This window comes from Lacerta agilis, chromosome 1, assembly GCF_009819535.1.
Source record: "Lacerta agilis isolate rLacAgi1 chromosome 1, rLacAgi1.pri, whole genome shotgun sequence".
In the NCBI taxonomy this organism is placed as follows: domain Eukaryota; kingdom Metazoa; phylum Chordata; class Lepidosauria; order Squamata; family Lacertidae; genus Lacerta; species Lacerta agilis.
Genome location: NC_046312.1, coordinates 47,703,316 through 47,725,221, shown reverse-complemented (window position 1 = coordinate 47,725,221; position 21,906 = coordinate 47,703,316). Strand labels below are relative to the sequence as shown.

General features: G+C 45.0%; 1 protein-coding gene across 3 annotated transcripts; it reads left to right on the top strand.

Annotated features, from left to right (window-relative positions):
* Positions 1 to 1,766: 1,766 nt before the first annotated feature.
* On the top strand, positions 1,767 to 20,953 carry SLC39A13 (solute carrier family 39 member 13). Of its 3 annotated transcripts, none has more exons than XM_033148021.1 (10): positions 1,767 to 1,893; positions 12,380 to 12,682; positions 13,589 to 13,702; positions 15,710 to 15,831; positions 16,479 to 16,634; positions 17,509 to 17,598; positions 17,978 to 18,028; positions 18,630 to 18,762; positions 18,885 to 18,984; positions 19,374 to 20,953. In XM_033148021.1, exons 2-10 carry the CDS (start codon positions 12,412 to 12,414, stop codon positions 19,447 to 19,449), a joined length of 1,113 nt encoding a protein of 370 aa, XP_033003912.1. In that variant the 5' UTR covers positions 1,767 to 1,893; positions 12,380 to 12,411; the 3' UTR covers positions 19,450 to 20,953. The 3 variants fall into 3 exon arrangements, with proteins under 3 accessions (XP_033003912.1, XP_033003925.1, XP_033003919.1); XM_033148028.1 differs by lacking the exon at positions 1,767 to 1,893 and adding an exon at positions 2,047 to 2,137; XM_033148034.1 differs by lacking the exon at positions 16,479 to 16,634.
* Positions 20,954 to 21,906: the final 953 nt, after the last annotated feature.

Below are 21,906 nucleotides of genomic sequence, written 5' to 3'. Positions count from 1 at the left end.
GAAGAATCAAGAGACACCAACTGTGGAAGAATGGCAAATGAAGCTAAAAGACTTTATGGAAGTTGCCGAGCTGACAGCGAGACTGCGCGACCAAGGAGAGGAAACGGTGCAGGAAGAATGGAAGAAATTTAAAATTTATTTGAAAAAGTATTGTAATGTTTAATATTTTAAAACCCTGGGGAAGTAGTTAAAGCTTTGTGGTAGTTAAGTAGGGTATAAGCGATTTATAATATAAAACGTATTAGGAAAATGATAGTAGCCTAGGGCTTGCTGATCAGAAGGTCGGAGGTTCGAATCCCTGCAATGGGGTGAGCTCCTGTTGCTCGGTCCCAGCTCCTGCCCACCTAGCAGTTCGAGCACGTCTAAAGTGCAAGTAGATAAATAGGTACCACTCCGGCAGGAAGGTAAACGGCATTTCCGTGTGCTGGTTCACCAGAAGTGGCTTTGTCATGCTGGCCACATGACCTGGAAGCTGTACGCCGGCTCCCTTGGCCAGTAACACGAGATGAGCGCTGCAACCCCAGAGTCAGACATGACTGGACCTAATGGTCAGGGGCCCCTTTACCTTTTAAATGAATAAGAATGGATATTTGGTTACCGGTAAGTAATGAATCTGTCAAGGAAGAATGGTAATGAAACCCAGAAAGGAGAGGGTCGGGAGAAGTCACCCCAAGATGTTTGAGGGAAAATAGGATGAGTGTATAATAATTTTCTGTGTTGTGTGTGTTTTTGTATTGTTTATGTTTTGTTTCATATAAAATGAATAAAAAATATTTATAAAAAATAAACCTTTCCATGCTTTCAGTGGCTCCAACCTTCAGATCTTTTCTACCCTTTACTTCCCTCACAAACCCTTCATGTTCACTCCTCAATGATTTGCGTTATCATTCAGACATTGCTTTTGTGAAGGCAGGTACTTTGAAAACAAAAGGTTTTGTTGAAAGTTTAATAGCAATAATCTGCACAGGTTGCTGTTTACGCATATCCTGGCTTTAACCCAATTGAAAGTCTTAGCCAGTTCCAGCATTTTAAAGACCAAAGAATGGACACGAAAAACTAGTTTCAGGTAATAATTTTTTTTTTTTTTAAAAAAAACACTCTAGGATACAAGAAATGTGCTTGGCCACTCTTTAGAAGTTTTCCAAAACCCAGTGCCCTTCAGAGGTTTTGAACCACGAATCCCATCAACACCAGCCAGTGGGAGTTGCAGTCCGAAATCTCTGGAGGGGTCCAGTTGGGGAAGGCTTCTTTATAAGTATTATTACTATTACTATTTATTAAATTTGTATACCACTTTATACCAGCAGGACTCAGGGCGGTTCACAACATAAAAACACAAAATACATACCGGTAATAAAAACAAGAACAACCCAAGAATTCCCCCCCCCCAACACATTTTAAAAGGGCATCGGAGGTCTATCAACCAAATAGACCCCAAAAGGGATTCTTCCTCAGTCTTTAACACAAATGCTGTCCCAGAGGGAGGTGCAGGGCACGAGAAAGCAACAGCCACTTCTCTGCGCTGCTTCCTCCGCTGGCGAGTCCTAGCTTTGGCGAAGCCCTAGACTTGCGCTCTGTCACTTGTACGGCAGACTCTTTTCCGGTCCCCCATCCTGCCCTGACCGGAAGCGTGTCCTGTTCCCCGCTGGCTCCCTTAGCGTTTCTAGGAGAAGAAGCGCGTGCTCTCGCTATCCGGTCCCCCTCTGGCGGACACGTCGGAAGCGGTGCCGCGCGCTAAAGCGTCCGCCGGAGCGGCGGCTTTTGATCCGAAGAGGATGGGACCGACGTGGCTGGCTTCTGGAGGCGGAGCCGAGGCTAGAGAGGCGGGGGGAGTCCCGAGAAGGAGACGCAGCTGGATGGCAGGGGCAGCCCGGAGCTCCCCGGTGTCGCACGGTAACGAATCAGCCCCTGAGCTGCCCCTGGGTGGGAAGCACCCCAGCCCTCCATCCCGAGGGTCGAGGGAGACCAACTTTTCCGGGGCGGCTGAGGCAGAGGCGGGCAGAGCGCGGCCGGGGCTTAGAGCGGGATGGAAGAGGCGAGGCGCAAGTGGTACCCGGTGCCCGGGCAGCAATAGGAAAAGAAAGAGCACCCCGGGATTTAAGTGCGTGTGTGTAGAGGGGTATCCTTCATAGACCAGGTGGGTTACTTGGTGCCTCGGGGGAACTCGGCTCTTCGTCCTCCATGTCCTTTAATAACTTGCTGACAGATGTTGCATTTATTAGCTTCGTTGTCTCTGCCGTTAATTATACTGTAGCCTGATCCTTCACTTTCTTCCCTTTTTTATAAAAAAAAGTGCTGTGCTTTTGAGATCTTGTGACTGTGTGTTTCCTAGACTCTGTAAGGTTTGTTGAGAGAAGGGGTTTCCTTTTATCGGCTTCCGATAAGTGGGTGATACTAGGATAATGTAGCGCTCTTCTCTCACAAGGAGCAAGAGCTGCCTCGTAATTTTGTTTTCAGAAGGAAAATAGCCATAATATAGAGTTCTGATCCATACGGCACGCAGACTATATTGATGTGCTTAATGAGCCTTGCACTTACCCCATCGCTTTTCATTTCTCCGGTCCTCCACCAGTTTTCCTTCCAGCAGAAGAAGTCGCGCTAAATAGACTCTGCATGTTTACTCCAAAGCTATTTTACTGAGGTTTACTCCCAAGGCAACTTTGCATAGAACAATTTCTTAGATAATGTCCCATTGTGCCTCTTAATAAACAGACAGGTGTTTTAATAAAGGAGCATCTGTGATGACAGCTTTAGCATATTAGCTGGCCCACTCAAACTATAGCTTCCATTTCAGACAAATTATACTGTAATGGGAGATGTGGAGAGAAGAATTTCAAAGGCAAAATAATGGCTTGGTACATAGAGGCACCTGCATTGGGGATGAATGGAAGTGTATTCTATTTGGTAGAAGTTTTATGTCTTTTGGCCACCCAGAATCGGGTCTTGTAAGAGTTAGGATACTTCTTATAGGCAGAAACAAGTGTGTCTTGTGCCATCTTAAATACAGACACTTTTACAGTGTCAGCCTTTGCAAGTCTACTCAGAAGTAAATCCCACTGAGTTCAACAAGACTGATTTGCAGCCAAGTACATGTGGGATTGCAGGCTTTCTGATAATAATAGGGATCAGGAACCTTCCTGATCTTGATGGACTCCAACTCCCATCAGTCCTAACCAGCTTGGCTAATAGCCAGGGATATGGAAGCTGTAGTCCAACAACAGCTGGAGGGCCACAGGTTACCCACCCATGTATAAACTTTTGTGACCTGGAATTCACTTCACCAGTTGCATAACATATTATCCTCAACTGACAGATAAAAGATATACAGAAATTTGTAGAGGAGGGAGGGTGGAATGTTAAAAGTGGGATCAAAGGGCCGTGAAATGCAAAAAGCTCTGACAAGTCTGTTAAAGCTCAAATGCATATATGTTGAGCACAGTGATCCATTCACAATAGTAGTTATGGGTGCTAACCCAATCATAAGTTAATTACCTATACCTGTAATAGGATAGGGAACTGGAATGGGCAGATTTGGTCTGGTGCAGAGTAGTAACTTTGTCACAAGTAGTTTATCTTAACTTATGGAATGTAGTACAGAAGGTATGACCCACTATACTTCATTGTGACCTTACAAAAGTTTTTAGAAACACAGTGGAACATCTGCATTGAAGCTAAGTAAGGACACATGCTGCTCAAAGATCTGTGATTAGTTGTATCTTCATGGAGGTTGTATAATACTGGTGAATGGTGGACCCATGTAGTGGAGCTGTTTTAAAATATGAAGGATTCATGACTTGATCCTCTTTCAACCAGGAGCAAGTTCACCTGTCATTTGCCTCGTTATGTTCTCACTCTCTTTGTGACTGCTGGTGTGCTGATTTGATAATTGCTTCTCTTTAGGATGAAGGTGGGGCATCAATGAAGTTTATGCAGCTATGAATAGTGTGGACAAATCTCATAGAAACCTTTTTCCTCCTCCATCATAATGTTAGAATTTGGGTCCTCCCATGAACTTTATTAGGTTCAGGACAGGCACCATAAAGCACTTCTTCACACAGTTTGTAATCACTTGATAGGATTCACTGCTACAGCTTGGCCATTGGTCTGAGATGGCCCTAAAAGGGGGTTAGAGAAATTAATGGACAACGCTGCTAGCAAAATAAGGTGCAAAAGAAGAAGAAGAAAATGATCAAAGAGCAGTTTGGAGAAAGGGGGCGTCTTCTCCCGCTTTAGAGGTTGCTGAATACGTGCAGAACATAGCCCCATGAATTGCTAGCTGCACGTCTGTTCATAAGATGCGTTCATAGATGATGTCTCCTCTTGCTGAAAAATTCCACACTAATAATAGTCAAGCCTGGATGTTGCTGTGACTTTGTGAAAGTGGAGGGAAAACGCATAATGTGGTATTGCATGTAGAAGCCACCTTCCCCTCAGCTTTCATTTAAGTTACTGGTCCTTATGGCTACAAAAAATGTTTCAGATTGTTTAGCCAATGCCTGTTGAAATATCAGAAGTCAGGGAGCTGGTTGAATAAGGCTTCCAATGGCTGCATTTCAGTGACCTGCAGAACCAGAATAAATTATGCAAAAGAAGAAGTATTGAAGAATAAATTAGGCAAAGTAAGAAAGATCGTTCTGCTTTTCTTAGTGCAGAATTGCTTGGGATATTGAATTTTATTTTTATTTTTTAGCACAGAGTCCACACATTCCTGCCTGTGACTGACTCATGCTCCTGGTAGGCTTAAATTAGGTGCTTTTTAAGAATTCCATGATGGCTCTTGAAGTAGCATGTTGGGCAACCCCATCACACCCATGGACTCACTGGATGGACAAATCAAACTTGTTTTTCCAATTTTGTCTCTTGTAGAGTGGGAACAATGGCCTACCTCACAAGGCAGTTGTATACTCTAATATGATCTGGAACACTTGGCAAAATTAGAAGTGGCATAAAAACATGTCAACAGCTATAATGTTTCTTCCAGTTCAGATCTTATGTTGTTTGACAGGAGTTTGTCTCTGCAGGGATAGAAGTTTGTTTATTTAACAGAGCTCTATCATGGAACCCTGACATGGGAATGAGGCTCCCAGGCAAACTTAAATCCAGCCACATAGACCTAGGCCTGCTTCCAGCATCAGGCTATGCTTTGGTTCTGAATGGGTCACTCCAGGGTGAGTGGATTGCTTCAAACCCCACAGTGGCGGAATTGGTGCGGCTGGGAGCTGTGAAGCCTTGTAGCTGTTGGCAGAAGGTCAGGATTTCCAGTAGGATTCCAGGCGTTTACTGCTGCTGCTGCTGCTGGACTCATAAAGGGGTCTGGAAGAGAGTTTGTTTGTTGCTGTTTCTATTTCCGTTGCGGGGGAATAAGATGACATTTTGTCTGGGCTCTCTGGCATAATTAGAGATGAGCTTTGGGCATCCAGAGGAATATGCCTATATATATTTTAAGAGTGGCATGGTGGTAGGATACAAGACTGGAAAAATGCTGGAATAGTGTGGTCAGCAAAAGGGTAAACCTGCTGGCTGTCAGGGGAGGAGGCAGGAGCAGAAGAAACTCTTGACCGCTGCACAGAGCTTGCTGTGGAGAGAGCTGAGCTGGATTTTCCAGGTGCATTGGATAAAGGCCATTTCTAGAATAGACTGGAAATCTCTTGCAAGGGAGACTGAGCAGTTTCAGAAATGTCTCAAGTAAACATTCTCGCCTATTTCCCTTTTCCGTTTCTCTCTTTCTCTTGATGTAGGTTTATATTTCAAGTGGCATTGGCTATAGATTCTACTATCCAAGAGAATGGAGTGGGTGTAGATCTCTTGTCTAGAGAGGCATGCAGGCTTTTCACAGTGTTAATAACATAATCCTAAACATGCTTAACCAGAAGTGTTTTTCACATAGCAACCCCAATCATCTACATGTGCCATATGAAAAGGTTTTGTGTGTGTGTGTGTTTCTTGTTGTCCGGTTTTGGGTTTCTTTCCTGCAGCATCTCATTCTGACCTGGAAAAAAAATATCTTATGTATATCAATCCTCCTCCAGTTGCTATTTCAGGAGCACCTCACAATTTGGATAATCCTCCAGGGAACACAGTTATTCACTAGCAAGCAGAGTCTCCTCTCCTCTGGGACAATTCCCACTTCTAATACTCCAAAATGGAATGTGCTCTGAGTCAAGCTTCTACTTTAAAAAAAATTGTGTTGGCCATGACCTCAATCCTAGTCGCTGGGAATTATGAAAGGGTCATCAGGCCAGATGTGTTTTGCATTAAAGCTGTTTCCCTGAGTTACCAAGAACTGGAGTTCTTTTTTAAAACAATAAATAAACAATGGGGATTTCTTAGGACACACACACACATAGGTTTTTTTTTAATACTTGATGGCTCATAGCTGGATATGGGGAATTTACTCAGTTGAAAAACATTGAGTTTGAGTTGTTGTGAGAGGTTATGGAAGTTCTGAGCATGGTGCCTGACCTGTCATGGTTCAGTCCCACAAACATATTGTCTCTTTATGTTACTAATGTGACCTGTTGTAATTGTAGGAGAGGAGAGATGTAGAATCTTTTGTGCTGGCCCTCATCACTCAAGCTCTAGAGCAGGGGTCAACAAACTTTTTCAGCAGGGGGCCGGTCCACTGTCCCTCAGACCTTTGGGGGGCCGGACTATATTTTGAAAAAAAAATGAACGAATTCCTATGCCCCACAAATAACCCAGAGATGCATTTTAAATAAAAGGACACATTCTACTCATGTAAAAACACGCTGATTCCTGGACTGTCTGCGGGCCGCATTTAGAAGGTGATTGGGCTGCATCTGGCCCCTGGGCCTTAGTTTGAGGACCCCTGCTCTAGAGGGATGTTGCCAAAAATCCCCCCCCCCCATTCCCATGGCAAATGTTCCTTCTCTCAGTCATAATATGTAGAACTATTTGTTCCCTGGCTGGTGGTCAGGAATGAGAATTTTAATTCAACATAATCTGGAGAGCCATAGGTTCCTTATTCCCATACTTGCCACTTGAGAATGTAAGAACTGATTTGCTGCATTTGAACAAAGGTCTGTCTAGTTCTGCACTTTTTCTGCTGGCCAGATGCTTGTGGAAAACTCACAAGCAGGCCCTGAACATAATAGAAATCTTCCGATAGTTGGCTTTAACATCTGATGATCCGGTACACTCCCTTTGAAAATGGAACTTCCTTTGGAGCAGTAATGGGAAATGGCCATTGATCAACATCTTCTGCCATGAATTGGTTAAATCCTTTTATAAATAGGCATCTTCCTTAGAGGAGAAGTCTGTCAAAGTTGTGGTAGTTAAAAATAGTGCTTCCCTGTTCCGTTTTATTGCTAAACAAGAAGTGTGTGTGTGTGTGTGACAGGGGAAATATTCCCCGGGAGGAAAAAGTCTCTGATGGTTTGGAGGGAATCCTGCAGGAATCTTGAGTAGTACAGAGTGTGTTCCCCACATGAGCTTTGCTTTCTTTCACCCATATGTTGTGCAGTGAGCAGGGGGCTTCTGTGGCCTGAGCACCTGGTGCTGCATGGTGTGTACAAAAAAGCAGGTGTGCTGACTTTAGGGGAAAGGTGGTTGCTTAGGTTTGGTCTCTGGCATCTGGGCTCAGAAAGACGCTTGTCTCAACTGCTGGAGAGCTGCATCCAGTCAATACTGAGCTTGATGGACCTGTACAGTGGTACCTCGGGTTACAGACGCTTCAGGTTACAGACTCCACTAACCCAGAAATAGTACCTCGGGTTAAGAACAGAAATCGCATGGCGGTGGCACAGCAGCAGTGGGAGGCCCCATTAGGTTCAACCTAGGATGACTCAGAGAAGGAATTTTGGGAGGCATTTTGATACCTTACATGTCTCAGATGGAGTTATTTACATAGGTCCCCCAAATTAGTTGGCACTGGCATGATTAAGGGAGCACTGTTCTGTCCCCTCCCCCTCCCCAATGTTTTCCCAGGCCTTCTAGCCCCCTGGAACTCTGCCTTCTAGGAATTTTCCATAACTCACTGATTCCACCATGGGCCTTGCAAGCAAGTGCATATGGGCTGCTAAGCCACAAATGTTTGTCCTTGCCTGCTTGCTCACATGTCCCATGTTTGTCAGGCGTGAGTAGATTGTCTCCCAAATGACAGAAGTGGCCTTGCTTAGTAGTTACTCTTCTGTAATGCAGTGGTACCTCAGGTTACAGACGCTTTGGGTTACGGATGCTTTGGGTTACAAACTCCAATAACCAGGAAGTGGTTGCCCCAGGATAAGAATGGAAATCGCACGCCAGTGGCGCAGCGGCAGCAGGAGGCCCCATTAGCTAAAGTGGTACCTCAGGTTAAGAACCATTTCAGGTTAAGAACGGACCTCTGGAATGAATTAAGTTCTTAACCCGAGGTACCACTGTATAAGGCGAGTGTTTCTTTCCAAGCCTCTCTTAAATCACTGGAGCCAGAAGGGTGCAGTGGATGAGCAAGACCTCGGATCAAATCCCTGGTTCAGCCACAAAGTTCCCTAAGGGATCTTCAAATAGTCATTGTAGCCCATCCATCCATCCATCCATCCATCCATCCATCCATCTATCCATCCATTCCTGCTTGCTCTTGATTATCTGTTCGTCTCTTCGGCCATCATCATCTTCATCATCTTTCCTGCAAAGCCCCATATGTTGGAGCATAATGTTGAGAAAGTGTTAGTGTAGTCTAAACAATAACTTGAAATTATCCTTGAAAAGTTTTGCCATAGCAACAAGTTTTGCTCTTAGCAACAGGTTTCTTTATAAGGCAAGCTCTGGATGAGAAAGTGTGTGTGTGGTGTAGAGGCTGCTGCTCTGGCCAGATGGCTGAATGATTATCTGCATATAGTTTTATTTTACTTTAGTAGACCAGTAGTTATACAGTCATACCTCGACTCCGAACATTGTGGCTCCCAAACGATTGAAAACTGAAAGTGAGTGTTCTGGTTTTCAAACGTACTTTTGGAAGCCGAATGTCCGACGGGGTTTCCAATTGGCTGCAGGAGCTTCCTGCAGCCAATCAGAAGTCACGCTTTGGAAGTCAAACATTTGGGAAGTCAAATGGACTTCCGGAACTGATTCTCTTTGACCTCCAAGGTATGAGTGTACAAGTTATACTGTATACACTGTAGTGTTACTTTGACAATAAATACTTTAAGAAGAACCAAAATGGGTGAGGTGTTTATTCCCACATGGGAGTTCACCAAGAGAAGAGCTGAACTGTGAAGTGGAGGATTCTGGAAGACTTTCTGGGTGACACTGCTGACTGGAAAAGGAACCCCAAAAGATGGCAAACTGTACTGGCAGAAAGCTCCCCATGCAATTAAGAAGTCTTAAGAAGATTGGGGTTCTAGATCACATGATGGGGAGACCACATGAGTAGGGCAGCCTCCTCACTGCAGAAGTTAGTCCTCAGCAAATTGGGGGCTGTAGGAACAGTGCCAGGGGTGAGAAGCCAAGGCCAGTGGGCTCACCCCCTTGTGTGATGGAAATTGCCTGGAGAAGGTGGGGAGACTGAGTGAATAAGGCTTGTGTCTGATTCTGATCTTATCTCACAGGATTGCTCTGAAGGCAGAAGGGCAGGGAGTCCCATGTTTGCCAGCTTAACTTTTGGGGGGAGCAGGAGAGGTGACTGCATTGCCTGCAGAAAATCTTAGGGAGAAAGTAATTGTAGAATACAAATCTAAGAAGGAGAGGGAGGGATGGAATCTGTTTGAGGGTGGAGAGGGGAAGGCTAGAGCTCATTGGATGAGGACACACTTTGCATGCAAAAAGCGTCTCAGGATTAATCTCTGGCAACTCAAGCCAAGAGTATCTTGGGTTACTGAAAATGTTGTTAATTGCCTTTTTAGTATGATTGAAAGGCAAGATATAAATACTTCCATTGAATAACTACAAAGCAAGTGTGGGACCAGAAGAGATCTTTGCCTGAGACCATGGAAAGCTGATGCCAATCAGACTCAAGTAGACAGGACAGACTAGCTGAAGAAATAGTTTGACCTGATATCCCTAGCTTCAAACTGCAGGGCCAACAGATGGGCTAAATAAAATATTTTTTAAAAAATCTGTGGCTATCCCTGCCGAAGAGCCTTAAACCCCTGAGCTGTCGTTTTTGAGTGGTTGCTCCGGTGACTTCCCAAAAGGTGTTTCCTGACCACATGGTGTCTTGGATATACATGCGTAAGGACATGACAGAGCATACATTGTGGAATCGGCTGCTGCTTGGCTCTCTCACACCACCACAAACCTGACTGGAAGTGCATAGATGGGGCAAAGAGGGAGGAAGCAGGTCTGCCCTGACCAGATTACAAAAATATGCAGATACACTTGCAATATATTTGTTATGGTGTTACTACTTACTTTCTCTTCATGTTCGGCAGCCTAGGTTCCTTCAGAGACCCAAGTAGGCCTCAGGATTTTAGAGGAGAGAGCTGGGAAGGTCTTCCCTCTCCTACATGTAGTCCCAGCCTCTTCTGATCAGCAGGAACTTAAGTTTCAAATATTATTAAAATTCTTATACAGCCCCAAAGTTTACTTTCTCTCTCTGATTCTCTGGAGTTCCATAACTCAGTCTCTGATTGACTCCCCACCACCACCTCAGGGTCCCTCTTTCTTTCTTCTTCTCTCTTTCATTTAGCTTTCCTCCCCCAGGTGGTAAAGACTGCCTGCTGCTAGCCTTTGTAGGCTGTGGAGGTTCCCAGTTATATTGCTGCTGCTGAAGATTCCACCTAAACATTAGGAAGAACTTCCTGACAGTAAGAGCTGTTTGACAGTGGAATTTGCTGCCAAGGAGTGTGGTGGAGTCTCCTTCTTTGGAGGTCTTTAAGCGGAGGCTTGACAGCCATCTGTCAGGAATGCTTTGATGGTGTTTCCTGCTTGGCAGGGGGTTGGACTGGATGGCCCTTGTGGTCTCTTCCAACTCTATGATTCTATGCTTCCTCCTCTCACTGTTCCTCTGAGTCTTTATCTACTGATAAGGATGGGTCTGACACTCCTATCTCCATCCGCTAGGTCGGTGTTTATATTTGGTCATGATGAGGCCACAGCAGTCTGGAGATTGGAGTTGCTTATCAACAGCTGCTTACACATGGGCTTCCCAATGCAAAGTCCAACATCTCCAACCACTAAGGGTGGGATTCAGCTAACAGGCCCTGCCACCCGAAGCCCGTGCAAGAACTTCGGCCATAGCAATGGGGCTTTTCCTCTCCCTCCCTGAAATTATTTATTGGTGTGTGTTTTTCTTTTTGTAAATCTACCAAAGAATAAAACAAAACAAAATTGGGATTAAGGTGTTTTTTTCAGGACGGTAGAGGGCAATACACCCATTTGTTTATTGGTGGTGGCACTTGCCCTTCCTTTGGGAGGAAATGCTCTATGTGAGGGTGGGGGGGCAGAAAAAGTGGGGGTCAATGAGGGTCAGTTGGGGGGGGGGAGTGAGAACTCATGGGGCCATGGCAGCAGAAACACAGGCCCCGAAGGGGCAGCATACCCTACAACATTCCTCAGATGAAAATGTCCCTATTTTCATCTGATGAATGTTGGAGGGTATGGCATGGTGGGGGAAGAGAGCGGATCATACAGTTAGGTAAGCAGAAATATATGTGCTGACAGAGATCTGCTTAGTACCATGTTGAATTCCTCTCTTACATAATTTTAGTATCTGCAGAAGCCATTAACTCTGGGTCTAGTTTTGTACTACCATTTTGATGGGTTTCCAGCTGGGCTGCTGTTCTTGTGATGTCCTCATCAGTCAGCATGTTGCCTCAAGCCACCCACGGTGAACTGGTCAGGTTGCCACTCCATCTCAGATTCCATTGTTGTCACGAGCACAGATGGTTGGTTAGTATATTACCAGATGCCCTTGGCATCTATGCTTGGAATGGTGGGGGGGACGGGGGACACCTTGGTTTGGTCTGACTGGGTGACGTGGCCAAATTTAAATGGGCCAGCAGGCCACACCAGAAAAATTCCACCAGCTCAGTAAGTGTATATACATACAGGAGATATGTGAACTTTCTTTTAGGGATGGTTCAGAAGCACACAGCCCCATTGTGAAGACAGTGATGTTCAGTCACAGAAAAGGGCTGCTGAGATCTATGCTGATAACTCTTTTTCACAATATGAAGATCCCACATACAAGAATAAGTAGCTACCTAGGAGTTGCAGGGACATCTCGCTTCCTTATGAGGTTTCCACCTAGTAAAAAATGAGAGGAAGAAGTATGACTCATCCTTTCTGCCCCTGAAGCCAACAATGGGAAGACTAATTCAGTTCGGGAGGGGAAAAAGAACAAATGTCTTGGGACTGACTTTCAAAAGGGATGGGTGAGGAGGAGAAGCACTGAAGAGTCTTAGGCATGGACTGTTCATCTTTTCTCTCTTCCTTGCAGGGATTGACCAGCCAGGCTGAGGCTGCACAGTGATGATTGGGGAATGGCTGCTTCTCCATGGAACTCTCTCCTTCTTGATGCTTACGGCTGCCTGCCAGGCCCACGACCTTCCACTGAGCCAGGCTGACAATGAGGCTAGTCCCCTGTGTGAAAAGGAGACCGAGTCCTGGGGGGCCATATTCAGCGAGGAGCGCCTGGATGCTTGGATCTGTTCTCTGATTGGTTCAGTTATGGTTGGGCTGAGTGGGGTCCTTCCCCTGCTGGTAATTCCTTTTGAGACAGGGGCAGCACTGAAGTCAGAAGGTAAGCCAACGTCTCAGTATAGCACCCCCTGATGATTCCTGCCTTCTCTTTCTGGCTCAGCATCTCAGCCAGGGATTGCTCAGGGTAGCACAGCTTTTAAATGCAAGACCTGGATGTGGCGTTTGACTAATAAATGCTGCCTACTGTCATAGAGGAGCAATATGCTTTTATCAAGTCATTCCATTAAGTCAGGTGGGTGGACAATGGCTAAGTTTAGGGTTTTGAGCATGTGCCTGTGGATTTTCTAAAATAGGACCTCCACCCTCTAGTTGTAAACCAAATTTAATGTCACGAGAGGTGGATTCTGTGACTTGTGTAACTGCTGCATAGGTATAAGTATTTTGTAAGCCTTTGTTTTCTACCAGCCATGGGAAAGGGCAAAGCATCAGGCATAACAATGAAGCCCTGTCTTCTGGCCACTGGAAATCCAACTGGAAATGCCTCCTTTCTGTGGCTTTTGAGATTTCCCTTGGCACCACTTGCATAGTTTCGATTTTATCTTTGTACTCTTAAGGGCTAGAAACAGGATATTGACTTCTGCACTAAGTTGTGTGTTTGTGTGGTGCTGGCTCAGAACTGGGGAATAAACACAGCCCTGCTCTCTTCTCTAGACACTAGGCGGACACAATTTTCCCACTGGCCCTACCTCTCCCTGCGAGTTCACAACTGCCCCACTGGGTTCTGTTTCCAAATGTCCCTAAATAGCAGGAGCAATGTACTAGGTGTTTCAACTGGCTTTCCCAGATTCAGCACTTTCTTGAAAGTAGACAAAGCATCCTGATCAGCTGCTATGGCAGCAAACCCTATGCATGGGGGAAGAGATGACTGTTCCCTCAGCTTCCCCATGAGTAGCATAGCAAGATGAGATCAAGCTCTGTGGTGACTGGCTGCTCTTTGTCTTTTCAGAGGGATCCCATCGGATGAAGCAGTTCTTGAGCTTTGCCATTGGTGGGCTCCTGGGAAATGTTTTTCTGCACCTGCTCCCAGAGGCCTGGGCCTACACCTGCAGTGCCACTGCAGGTAATGCCTGGAACTGTGCAAATGCCCTGAGATCACACAGGCACTGATCTGCAAGGCGCGCCACAGCCATTTCTTCCCCTGTGTCTGCACAGATTGTTGTGTTCCATTTGGGGTCTCTTGTTATCTTTTCAAAGGCGATGCCTGGATGCCAGGGCTTGTTTTCTCTCTGTTCTATGCTTTGACTCCTAATAATAAGACTAATAATATAGTCACGCTTCTTCCAAAGCTATGTCAAATGAATTACTAATCAACTTGTTGCATTTGTATCCCACCTTGCCTCCAAGTAGCTCAGGTTGATGAACATAGTTCTTCTCTCCCCCATTTATCCTCACAACAACCGTGTGAGGTAGGTTAGGCTGAGAGTGAACGGCTGTCCCAAGGTCACCCAGTGAGTTTCATGGCTGATTATCATAGGGAAAATGCCTTGGCCCTCTTCCCCAGCCTGTAGCCCTCTAGATGTTGTTGGAGTACAGGCCCCGTTCTCCATGGCCATTGACCACTATGGCAGGAGTTGATGGGAGCTGTTGTCCAACAACCAGGCACCAAGTTGATGAAGGAATCATCAAGTACACTTCTATAGATGCAAGAGATGAAACAAACACAGCTGCCTTTGCTCCTGAATAGCATGTTGTTGCCTCTCTGCACTTCAGTAGCCTTGAGGAAGGGTGTTCTTCCATGCAGCCCTGCAATTAACTGCTTGATTCATAAAGGACAACTTCATCTGATCTTTAAGGTCTCCCTCCATAAGAAGGGCACCTGCCCTTGTGCTGCTGCCTGCCTTGAGTCCGCAGGTGTTGTGCCTCCTGAAAATGTGACCTTGGAAGACTTTCCCCGCCTTGTCAGCCTTTATCTGGCCTTTGGGCTTCAGGATTGCGTCACCCCACACATGCCTGTCATTCTCCCTTGCCTACAGCCAGTCTAAACAGCGTGAGGGAAGCTGATCACACTCCATCTAATCAAAAAGGACATATTTTGTCCTTAGGCAAAGAACTTTGCCAGGGTGTGGTGGGAGGAGGAGGAGGAATGAGGTCTCCAGAGCACAGACTTCATGCCTGTGCACGCAGCTTAGGCAGGCTCAGCTTCAGAATTTGCACTGGTAAACATGTGGCATTAACCAGGGGCTGCCTAATATGTCTCTCTGCACACAAAAAATAATAATCCCAGTTTTGTTCTCCGAATAAAACATCCAGGGTTAACGAATTTGCAAGTAATGCATCTCCAGCTTGCAGGATTTGAGTTTTCAAGGAATCAACATTCTCTCACGGGAACTGGGTTGGGAGGGAGCTAGGTGGGTGAAGGTATCCAGGAAGAGATGGGTGGGGAGCGATATACAGTGAGAGACAGAGAGTGGTAGCCATAGGAAGAGGGAGCTATAGAAAGCACAGAGTCCTCTTCTGTTTTCAAGGCTTCTTTTTTCTACACTTGAGAAGAGTGCTTGAGAACAGAAGAGCTTTGCTGGGTCAATTTATTATAGATTCATCCACTCCAGCATCATGCACAGAGCTCATCCATCCTTCCCCTGCCCACCTGTTTTGTTTACAGGTGATTTACAGGTTTACAGGTGTTCTGGGTCAGTTGGCACCCCCACTATAGCTGACATGTGAAGGCACCCTTAGACTCTTTTGTTTCAGCTTTATCAAAGATGTCTGCTGAGTGGACGGGTTGTTACTTTACACCAGCAGCACTGATAATACTCTAGAGCAGGGTTTCCCAAACCTGGGTCTCCAGCTGTGTTTGGACTACAACTTCCATCATCCCTAGCTAGCAGGACCAGTGGTCAGGGATGATTGGAACTGTTGTCCAAAAGCAGCTGGAGACACAAGTTTGGGAAACCCTGCTCTAGAGGTACACTGGCCCCAGATTTCTATGTCTCCTCTGGAAACCAGTTTGCCTTTTGTGTGAATGGAGCAGTGGGGGGTTACTTTTGGGTGGGGAAAATGGTTTTTGGGGCTCCTGATTTTCAGGTTATGATGAGACTTGTTCATTCTACCTCTTTCCCCTCTACAGGAGAAGGGCAGAGTTTCCAGCAGCAGAAGCTCCTGGGACTCTGGGTGATCATTGGTTTGCTGACCTTCCTGAGCCTCCAGAAGATGTTCCCAGACAGTGGAAAGGAAGGAAGCTCCAGCTTGGTGAGTGGATTCTGAGAGGGGTGCAAGATCCCAGTTTGATTATGGCATGTGATGGTTAACTTGTGGCCTTCCAAAATGTTGTTGCACTACAGTTCCCATCATTCTTAACCATTTGGCTGGGGCTGATGAGAGTTAGACTCCCCAAAAAATGTGGAGGGCCACAATTTAACCACCCTTATCCTATATGAGTTCCCATCCCCACCATGTGCACAATTCCTTTGTACTTGGCATAAATTTGTGCAAATATGGAAATGCTTTCAAGATGGTATTTGAATACATTGTGCAAAATACAAAGTATGGGATTTTCAGGTTTTGAATTGTGTGTGTGTGTGTGTGTGTTTAGGTTAGAGTAGGCAATCTGGAAAGCAGGATATCTGTTTGCTTCCCCATCAACCTTGCATGAGCAAAGTGGAGGTTGTCCTTGTCTGATTTGTGTGACTTTGCCTAACAAACCACTTAAAACGACAGTCTCTGGGCTTCCGTATCCATTTTTTGCACACTTTCTTCTGCTTTGGAGATCATCAGATGTGAAGTAGCTATAGTTTTCTTTGAGTTTAGGATAGCACTGTATGAAAGGAATGGAAAAAGGTTTCTGGGCCACTGTTTGATGGACATGGAAAAAGACCAGCTGCTTCTCCATGACTTAGGTCAGTGATTCCAAAGCACCTGCTAAACGGATTCCAAATGGGAGCAGTTTCTCTGCTGTGCAGGAGGCAGCCAGTCCAGTCCAAAGAAAGAAGTTGGGCACAGCTCAGAGTAATGGTTCTTCTCACTTGTCTTCGCTACCAGCCCAGAAGATCAAGGTAAACCATTTGGTGGGGGGGGGGGTGTCCATGGGCCAGTGGAGAAAATGCGATATGTGTCTAAGCAAAAACAACTCAAGAGGAAGTGCAATAACTTCCTGAAAACAAAGATGGCAGGCAGTATTCAAAAAAATAGCCAAACCCCCACTTTTAGGGGAGATCAGGCATCCAGATGCTTTCCTCTTAAACATGTATGAATCCTCCCTATAGTGAGTCAGACGATTGGGCTGTCTAGCCCCATCTACTCTGACTTGTAGTAGCTGTCCAGAGTCAAAGTCACTGGTTTTTCCCAGTCCCACATAAATGGCAGGGATTGAGCCTTTGATCTTACCACTGAATGATGGTTTCAACTCATCGCCTGCTTGGTTTGGACCTTCACCTGCCTTCTCCTTGATCCTTTATGTACATAGTCTATACCTGAATTTAAGCTGCTTTCTTTAAAAGTCTCTATCATTAAAAACAAAATTCCCACGTCTTTACAAAAATGCCATCTCTCAGCATCTTTCTGTGTTTTTAAGAACATAACTGCCATTTTCCCGTTCAGGAGAGAGCTGGACCACATACACCAAGAGAAAAGCCCCATGCTGCATTCCCGTTTGACAGCTGACAACCCATATTTTAAATTTCTGCATCTGCTTCTCGAAACAGGATAACCCACATCCATTGGATTGTTAGAATATGATAGTCACTTTAAAGACTGCTACTTACTATGTTATGTGCCTCGTTAACCACATTCACAAGTTCAATATAAGCTACATTGTGGATAAAATTGGCATTCTTAGCTTTGTTTGTGAAAATGGCGTCTGTGGTCTCCTTGTCTTTCAGGTGTTAGATGCTCTGATTTTATTTCTCTCTCTTTCCCCTGCCACTGTAGATCAGCGGATACCTCAATCTTTTGGCCAACACAATAGATAATTTCACACATGGCCTGGCAGTGGCAGCCGGCTTTTTGGTTAGCAGAAAGGTAAGTTCCCTGTTTAGGGGACCTGTTTGACTCTCCCCTGACGTTCAGATCCCAGAGGTTGGTGTTAAAAGCAAGTAGACAAATAAGAAGCAATTCTGTGCTGTTTCTGTATAGCATTTTCACTCTAGCAGAAGATCTATATAATATGTATGAAATGACTACAGCTTTTTTCCACATTCTTCCTTAAAACCCAACACTAAAAGCCCTTGCAATTGCTTTGAACACTAAAACTGCATAGATCACTATACAAAGGGGGACAGAGTCAGCATCTCCCCTTTCCCCCAGGAAAAAAAATGTTTAGAAAAGTCTTGCTTTGCTGCATTTGTGTCCCTGTTGAGTGATATGGAATGTTTTAACATGTTTCTGCCATTGGATGTAGGTTGGGCTCCTGACCACTATGGCAATCCTTCTGCATGAAATTCCCCATGAGGTAAGTAGCATCTGTAATAGGCTTGCTGGGAAGTTGTCTCAATGTTTTGTCTGAGTAGGAGGCCAGGGCTTTGTTTGAAAGAATGAGCAAATCTCTGAAATATACACACTCTGTAACACACACACACACACAAACACACATACAATAATATACAAAACTTTCCAGGGAAACAAAATCCAAAAAGGTACCTGCCCCAAGAATCTTACAGTCTGAATTTTGACAATGAATGAAGTAAATGGGATGGAAGGGAGAGACAAGGGATAAGCAAATATTGTATATTTGCACATCCTTAGGCTTTCTCTCAGCTAAAGTGTTGGTGGCAGATGGTGAATGTTCTATTTGCTTAGAATTACTTATTGACAACCAAATAATTATAAAGAATACTTTACCTCCCTATGAGGCTAGAATAAATGAGTTAACTGACTATGGTCCATGTTTGACTTCCCCACTTGTTAACTCTGAGGCTTGGAATTAGTTATCTGTTTGGGAAAGGGCTTTTTGTAGATGGCAATTCTGGAAAAGAGCTTGCAGTGCCATGCTTTGGGACTGCTGTCAGCTTCAGTGCAGTTCTCTTTCTTTTGTGTCCGCTCTGTTGCTGTAGGTGGGAGATTTTGTCATCCTCCTTCGTGCTGGCTTTGATCGCTGGAGCGCAGCCAAATTACAGCTCTCCACAGCCCTTGGAGGCATTCTTGGTGCTTGCTTTGCAATTTGTGCTCAGTCACCTAAAGGGACAGGTAAGACTTGGAGTATGCAGAAGGGATTAATGAGAGACCCCCATATCCATCCCATCTTACCCAAATAACAGTTCTCTCCTGCCACCTCCTGGTCACTGATGTGTTTCTCACTATCCATGCAGGGGAAACCATCGCTTGGATTCTCCCATTTACCTCGGGGGGCTTTTTATACATCGCCTTGGTAAATGTCGTGCCCGATCTCTTAGAAGAGAAGAATCCTTGGTAAGTGTCTTCACCACATCTATTTATGGGGGGAGGGACTTGTGGGGGGTGGGGAACACCCCATGCATGACTTCCAGGGCAGCAAAGGGAAATCTGTGGCCTCCATATTGTTGGAGTACAACTCCCATCATCTCTATTGACTGTGTTGAGTGGGGCTGATGGAAGTTGGAGTCACGCAACATCTGAAGAACCAAAGGTTCCCCATCCCTGATCTTAGGAGCCATTTGTTCCATCTTACAATGGCTTTATTGTTTTTGCAACCTTTTATTATTATAAGCTGCCTTGAGGATCCCAGAAGGAATAAAAATGGGGGGGATGGAAGGATCCAGATCCTCATCATGTCTGATCTTCAGCCCATCCTCTCCTCTTCTTCTTTTTCCTTCACCCAGGAACTCAGTGCAACAAGTACTCCTCCTGTGTACTGGCATCATTGTCATGGTGCTTCTCTCATTCACTACCGAATGAGCGACTCCTGCTCCGGCTGCCTTCTGCTGCTTCCCAAAGCTGCCTTCATTCTGAACTGTTACAGAGCAATAAGGGACACCATTGAATTTTTGTTTTGTGTGCCTGTGGATTTGGCTGCTGCTACGAGAGGCAAATCAGGGATGCCTGGTTCTGGAGGGGAATACTGGACTCCATTTCTTGTTTCTAAAGCTCCACAGGCCAGGACTTCCAAAGTATTGAGAAAAGAAAGTGGGGTGGCTGGATTTTTCTTTTTCAAGTTGTGTGTGTGGTTAAAAAGTAATAATTTAAATGAACAAAAACCAACCAGCAATGAAGAGAGGAACTGCTTTTGTTGAAATGGGCAGTGTTGCCAGTTTGGACTTGATGTGTGCTAGAATAAAAAGGCAGGTTGCAATGTCAGCGTAGAAATGAAAGAATTATCTTCCATCCCAGGCCAAAATACCTGGTTATTTCATATAGGAAACCACAATATACCTGGTCAGACTTACATTAGTCCCTCTAGCCTAGCAGTATGTACTCTGACTTGCAGTGGCTCTCCAGGATCTTGGGCAAGGAAGGCTCTGGTACCCAAGATCCCTTTCAAACTAGAGATAGTAAGTAGGGATTGAATCTGGGACTTTTTGCATGGAAATCATAAGTGCTACCGTTGAGCTATGGAAACCTTCTCCCGCCCTGCCATAAAATTGCTTTCTGGACCTTCTAGGATGAGGTCTGCTACTGCCTGATCCTGTCCCTCTCCCTAAGCAGTAACTGAAGATCCAGTTGGATTGAAGCATTATAACTGAAATCAGTATTCACGTTGGAAACCTTTGGAGAGGTTGTTCAATGCCTGCCTCTAACCAACGAACCTGGCTATAATGCCTGGTTTACAGCTGTACAGCTTAAACTGGGAAGAGTTCCTCAGGCTTTCAAATCATAAGGTAGTATGGAAGTAGCAGGCTCTGCCTTTCTGGATCTGTCTCGGCCCCTGTGACACATTTTGCATTCCTTTTGGGTGACCTGGTAGCTCCTTGCTGAGTGAGCTGGCTTGCTTTACAAAAAATATAGGAAAAGGAAGATTTTCTGGATGTGCAACTGTGCAGGGTCAAACAAAGAGGAATGACTACTGGCCACTCAGCGCCAGCACAGAAGATTAAAGTCAGGACTGTCAAGAAAACTAAATGTTACAATTTATAGTTTAAAAATGGAAGTAAACGTAGCTTGACAGCCTAATTCGAATAGACCCTTCAGTTGCCAAACAGTGAGATAAAATGGCTTCTAAAAACAGCAATGAGATTCAGTGTGTATTGAAAGACAGAAGAACAAATGACTAAATGGTCTTGTTGCAAATAAACAGTGCTTTCAGTTGTCAAATGCATTTTGACCAAGCTGTCTTCAGTGGCACAAAGGTAAATTGTGTGTGAGGTTATGTGCTCTTCAAAATAAAAGAATACAATGATGTTACATTTATATAATGAGCTGTTTCGTTATTTGAACTTGTTTATAAATAAATGTTTTATCATTATTTGTAGAAGTTATGTTGTTTTCTGTGAATAGTTACAGTTTTAGTTGCAGATATGTATGGTTTTCTTTGTAGTCCTGACTTTTTATCATCTGTGCTTGTGTGCCTGTTTTCTGTACTTGCATAGTGCAGCAACCAAATTATGGAATGTGCACAGGCCTGATTATCACCGGGCCTCTAAAGAGGCATTTCCTTGGAATCATAGAATTGTATAGTTGGAAAGGATCACGAGGATCATCTAGTCCAGGGATGTCCAACCCGGTCGACCGCGATCGACAGGTCGATTCCCGGGTGATATTGGTTGATCGCTTGCTCATTACTGGCCCCAGCCCCTCTCTGTGTCGTTCATTCACGCAGGATCGCTAAAACGGAAACCGGAGTTATCGCTGCCCAGCTCTGTTTTTGGTGAGGGTTTTTCAGTATTCCTGTTAACTAATTAGGAGTGCAAATTCAGTGCCCCCCAAAAAGCTCAACAACTTTGACCTGCCCCCCACCCCAATGGGTAGAGAACTGCCTTTTTTCTGGGAGTAGATCACAGTCTCTTGGGACAGGTGGGTAGTCTCTTGGGAGTTGTACGTCCCTGATCTAGTTTAACACCCTGCAATGCAGGAATCCTACAGCCATCCCTGGGTGGGCTCAAACCACCAACCTTCTGATTAACAGCCAGGCACACTTACCCATTGTGCCACAAGGGTATGGGAATGCAATATGTTATTATTAAAGCATTTAAAAGCTGTAGCGATAACCAGCTTCTCTTTTCTCTGAGAGCCGCCCAGTGTTTTACAGTGTTGCACCAATGACAGAAGCAGCCCTAGAACTAACAGTAGTTTCCACGGCAGCAGCTAAATCTGCATCCTGACTCCAGCAAATGGATGACCATTTTCTTATCTACTTTTATTTTCTTTCAAAAACACTACTGGGAGAATATCAGCACAAAACTCTGCTGCCATTCTCCA

What these genes read in the sequence shown, in the direction of transcription:
- SLC39A13 (XM_033148021.1), top strand. Translation starts at nt 12,412, where the DNA reads ATGATTGGGGAATGGCTGCTTCTCCATGGAACTCTCTCCTTCTTGATG. An exon ending in GGCAGCACTGAAGTCAGAAG is followed by an intron (nt 12,683 to 13,588) that starts GTAAGCCAACGT and finishes TTGTCTTTTCAG; the next exon opens with AGGGATCCCATCGGATGAAG. An exon ending in AGGAAGGAAGCTCCAGCTTG is followed by an intron (nt 15,832 to 16,478) that starts GTGAGTGGATTC and finishes TCCATGACTTAG; the next exon opens with GTCAGTGATTCCAAAGCACC.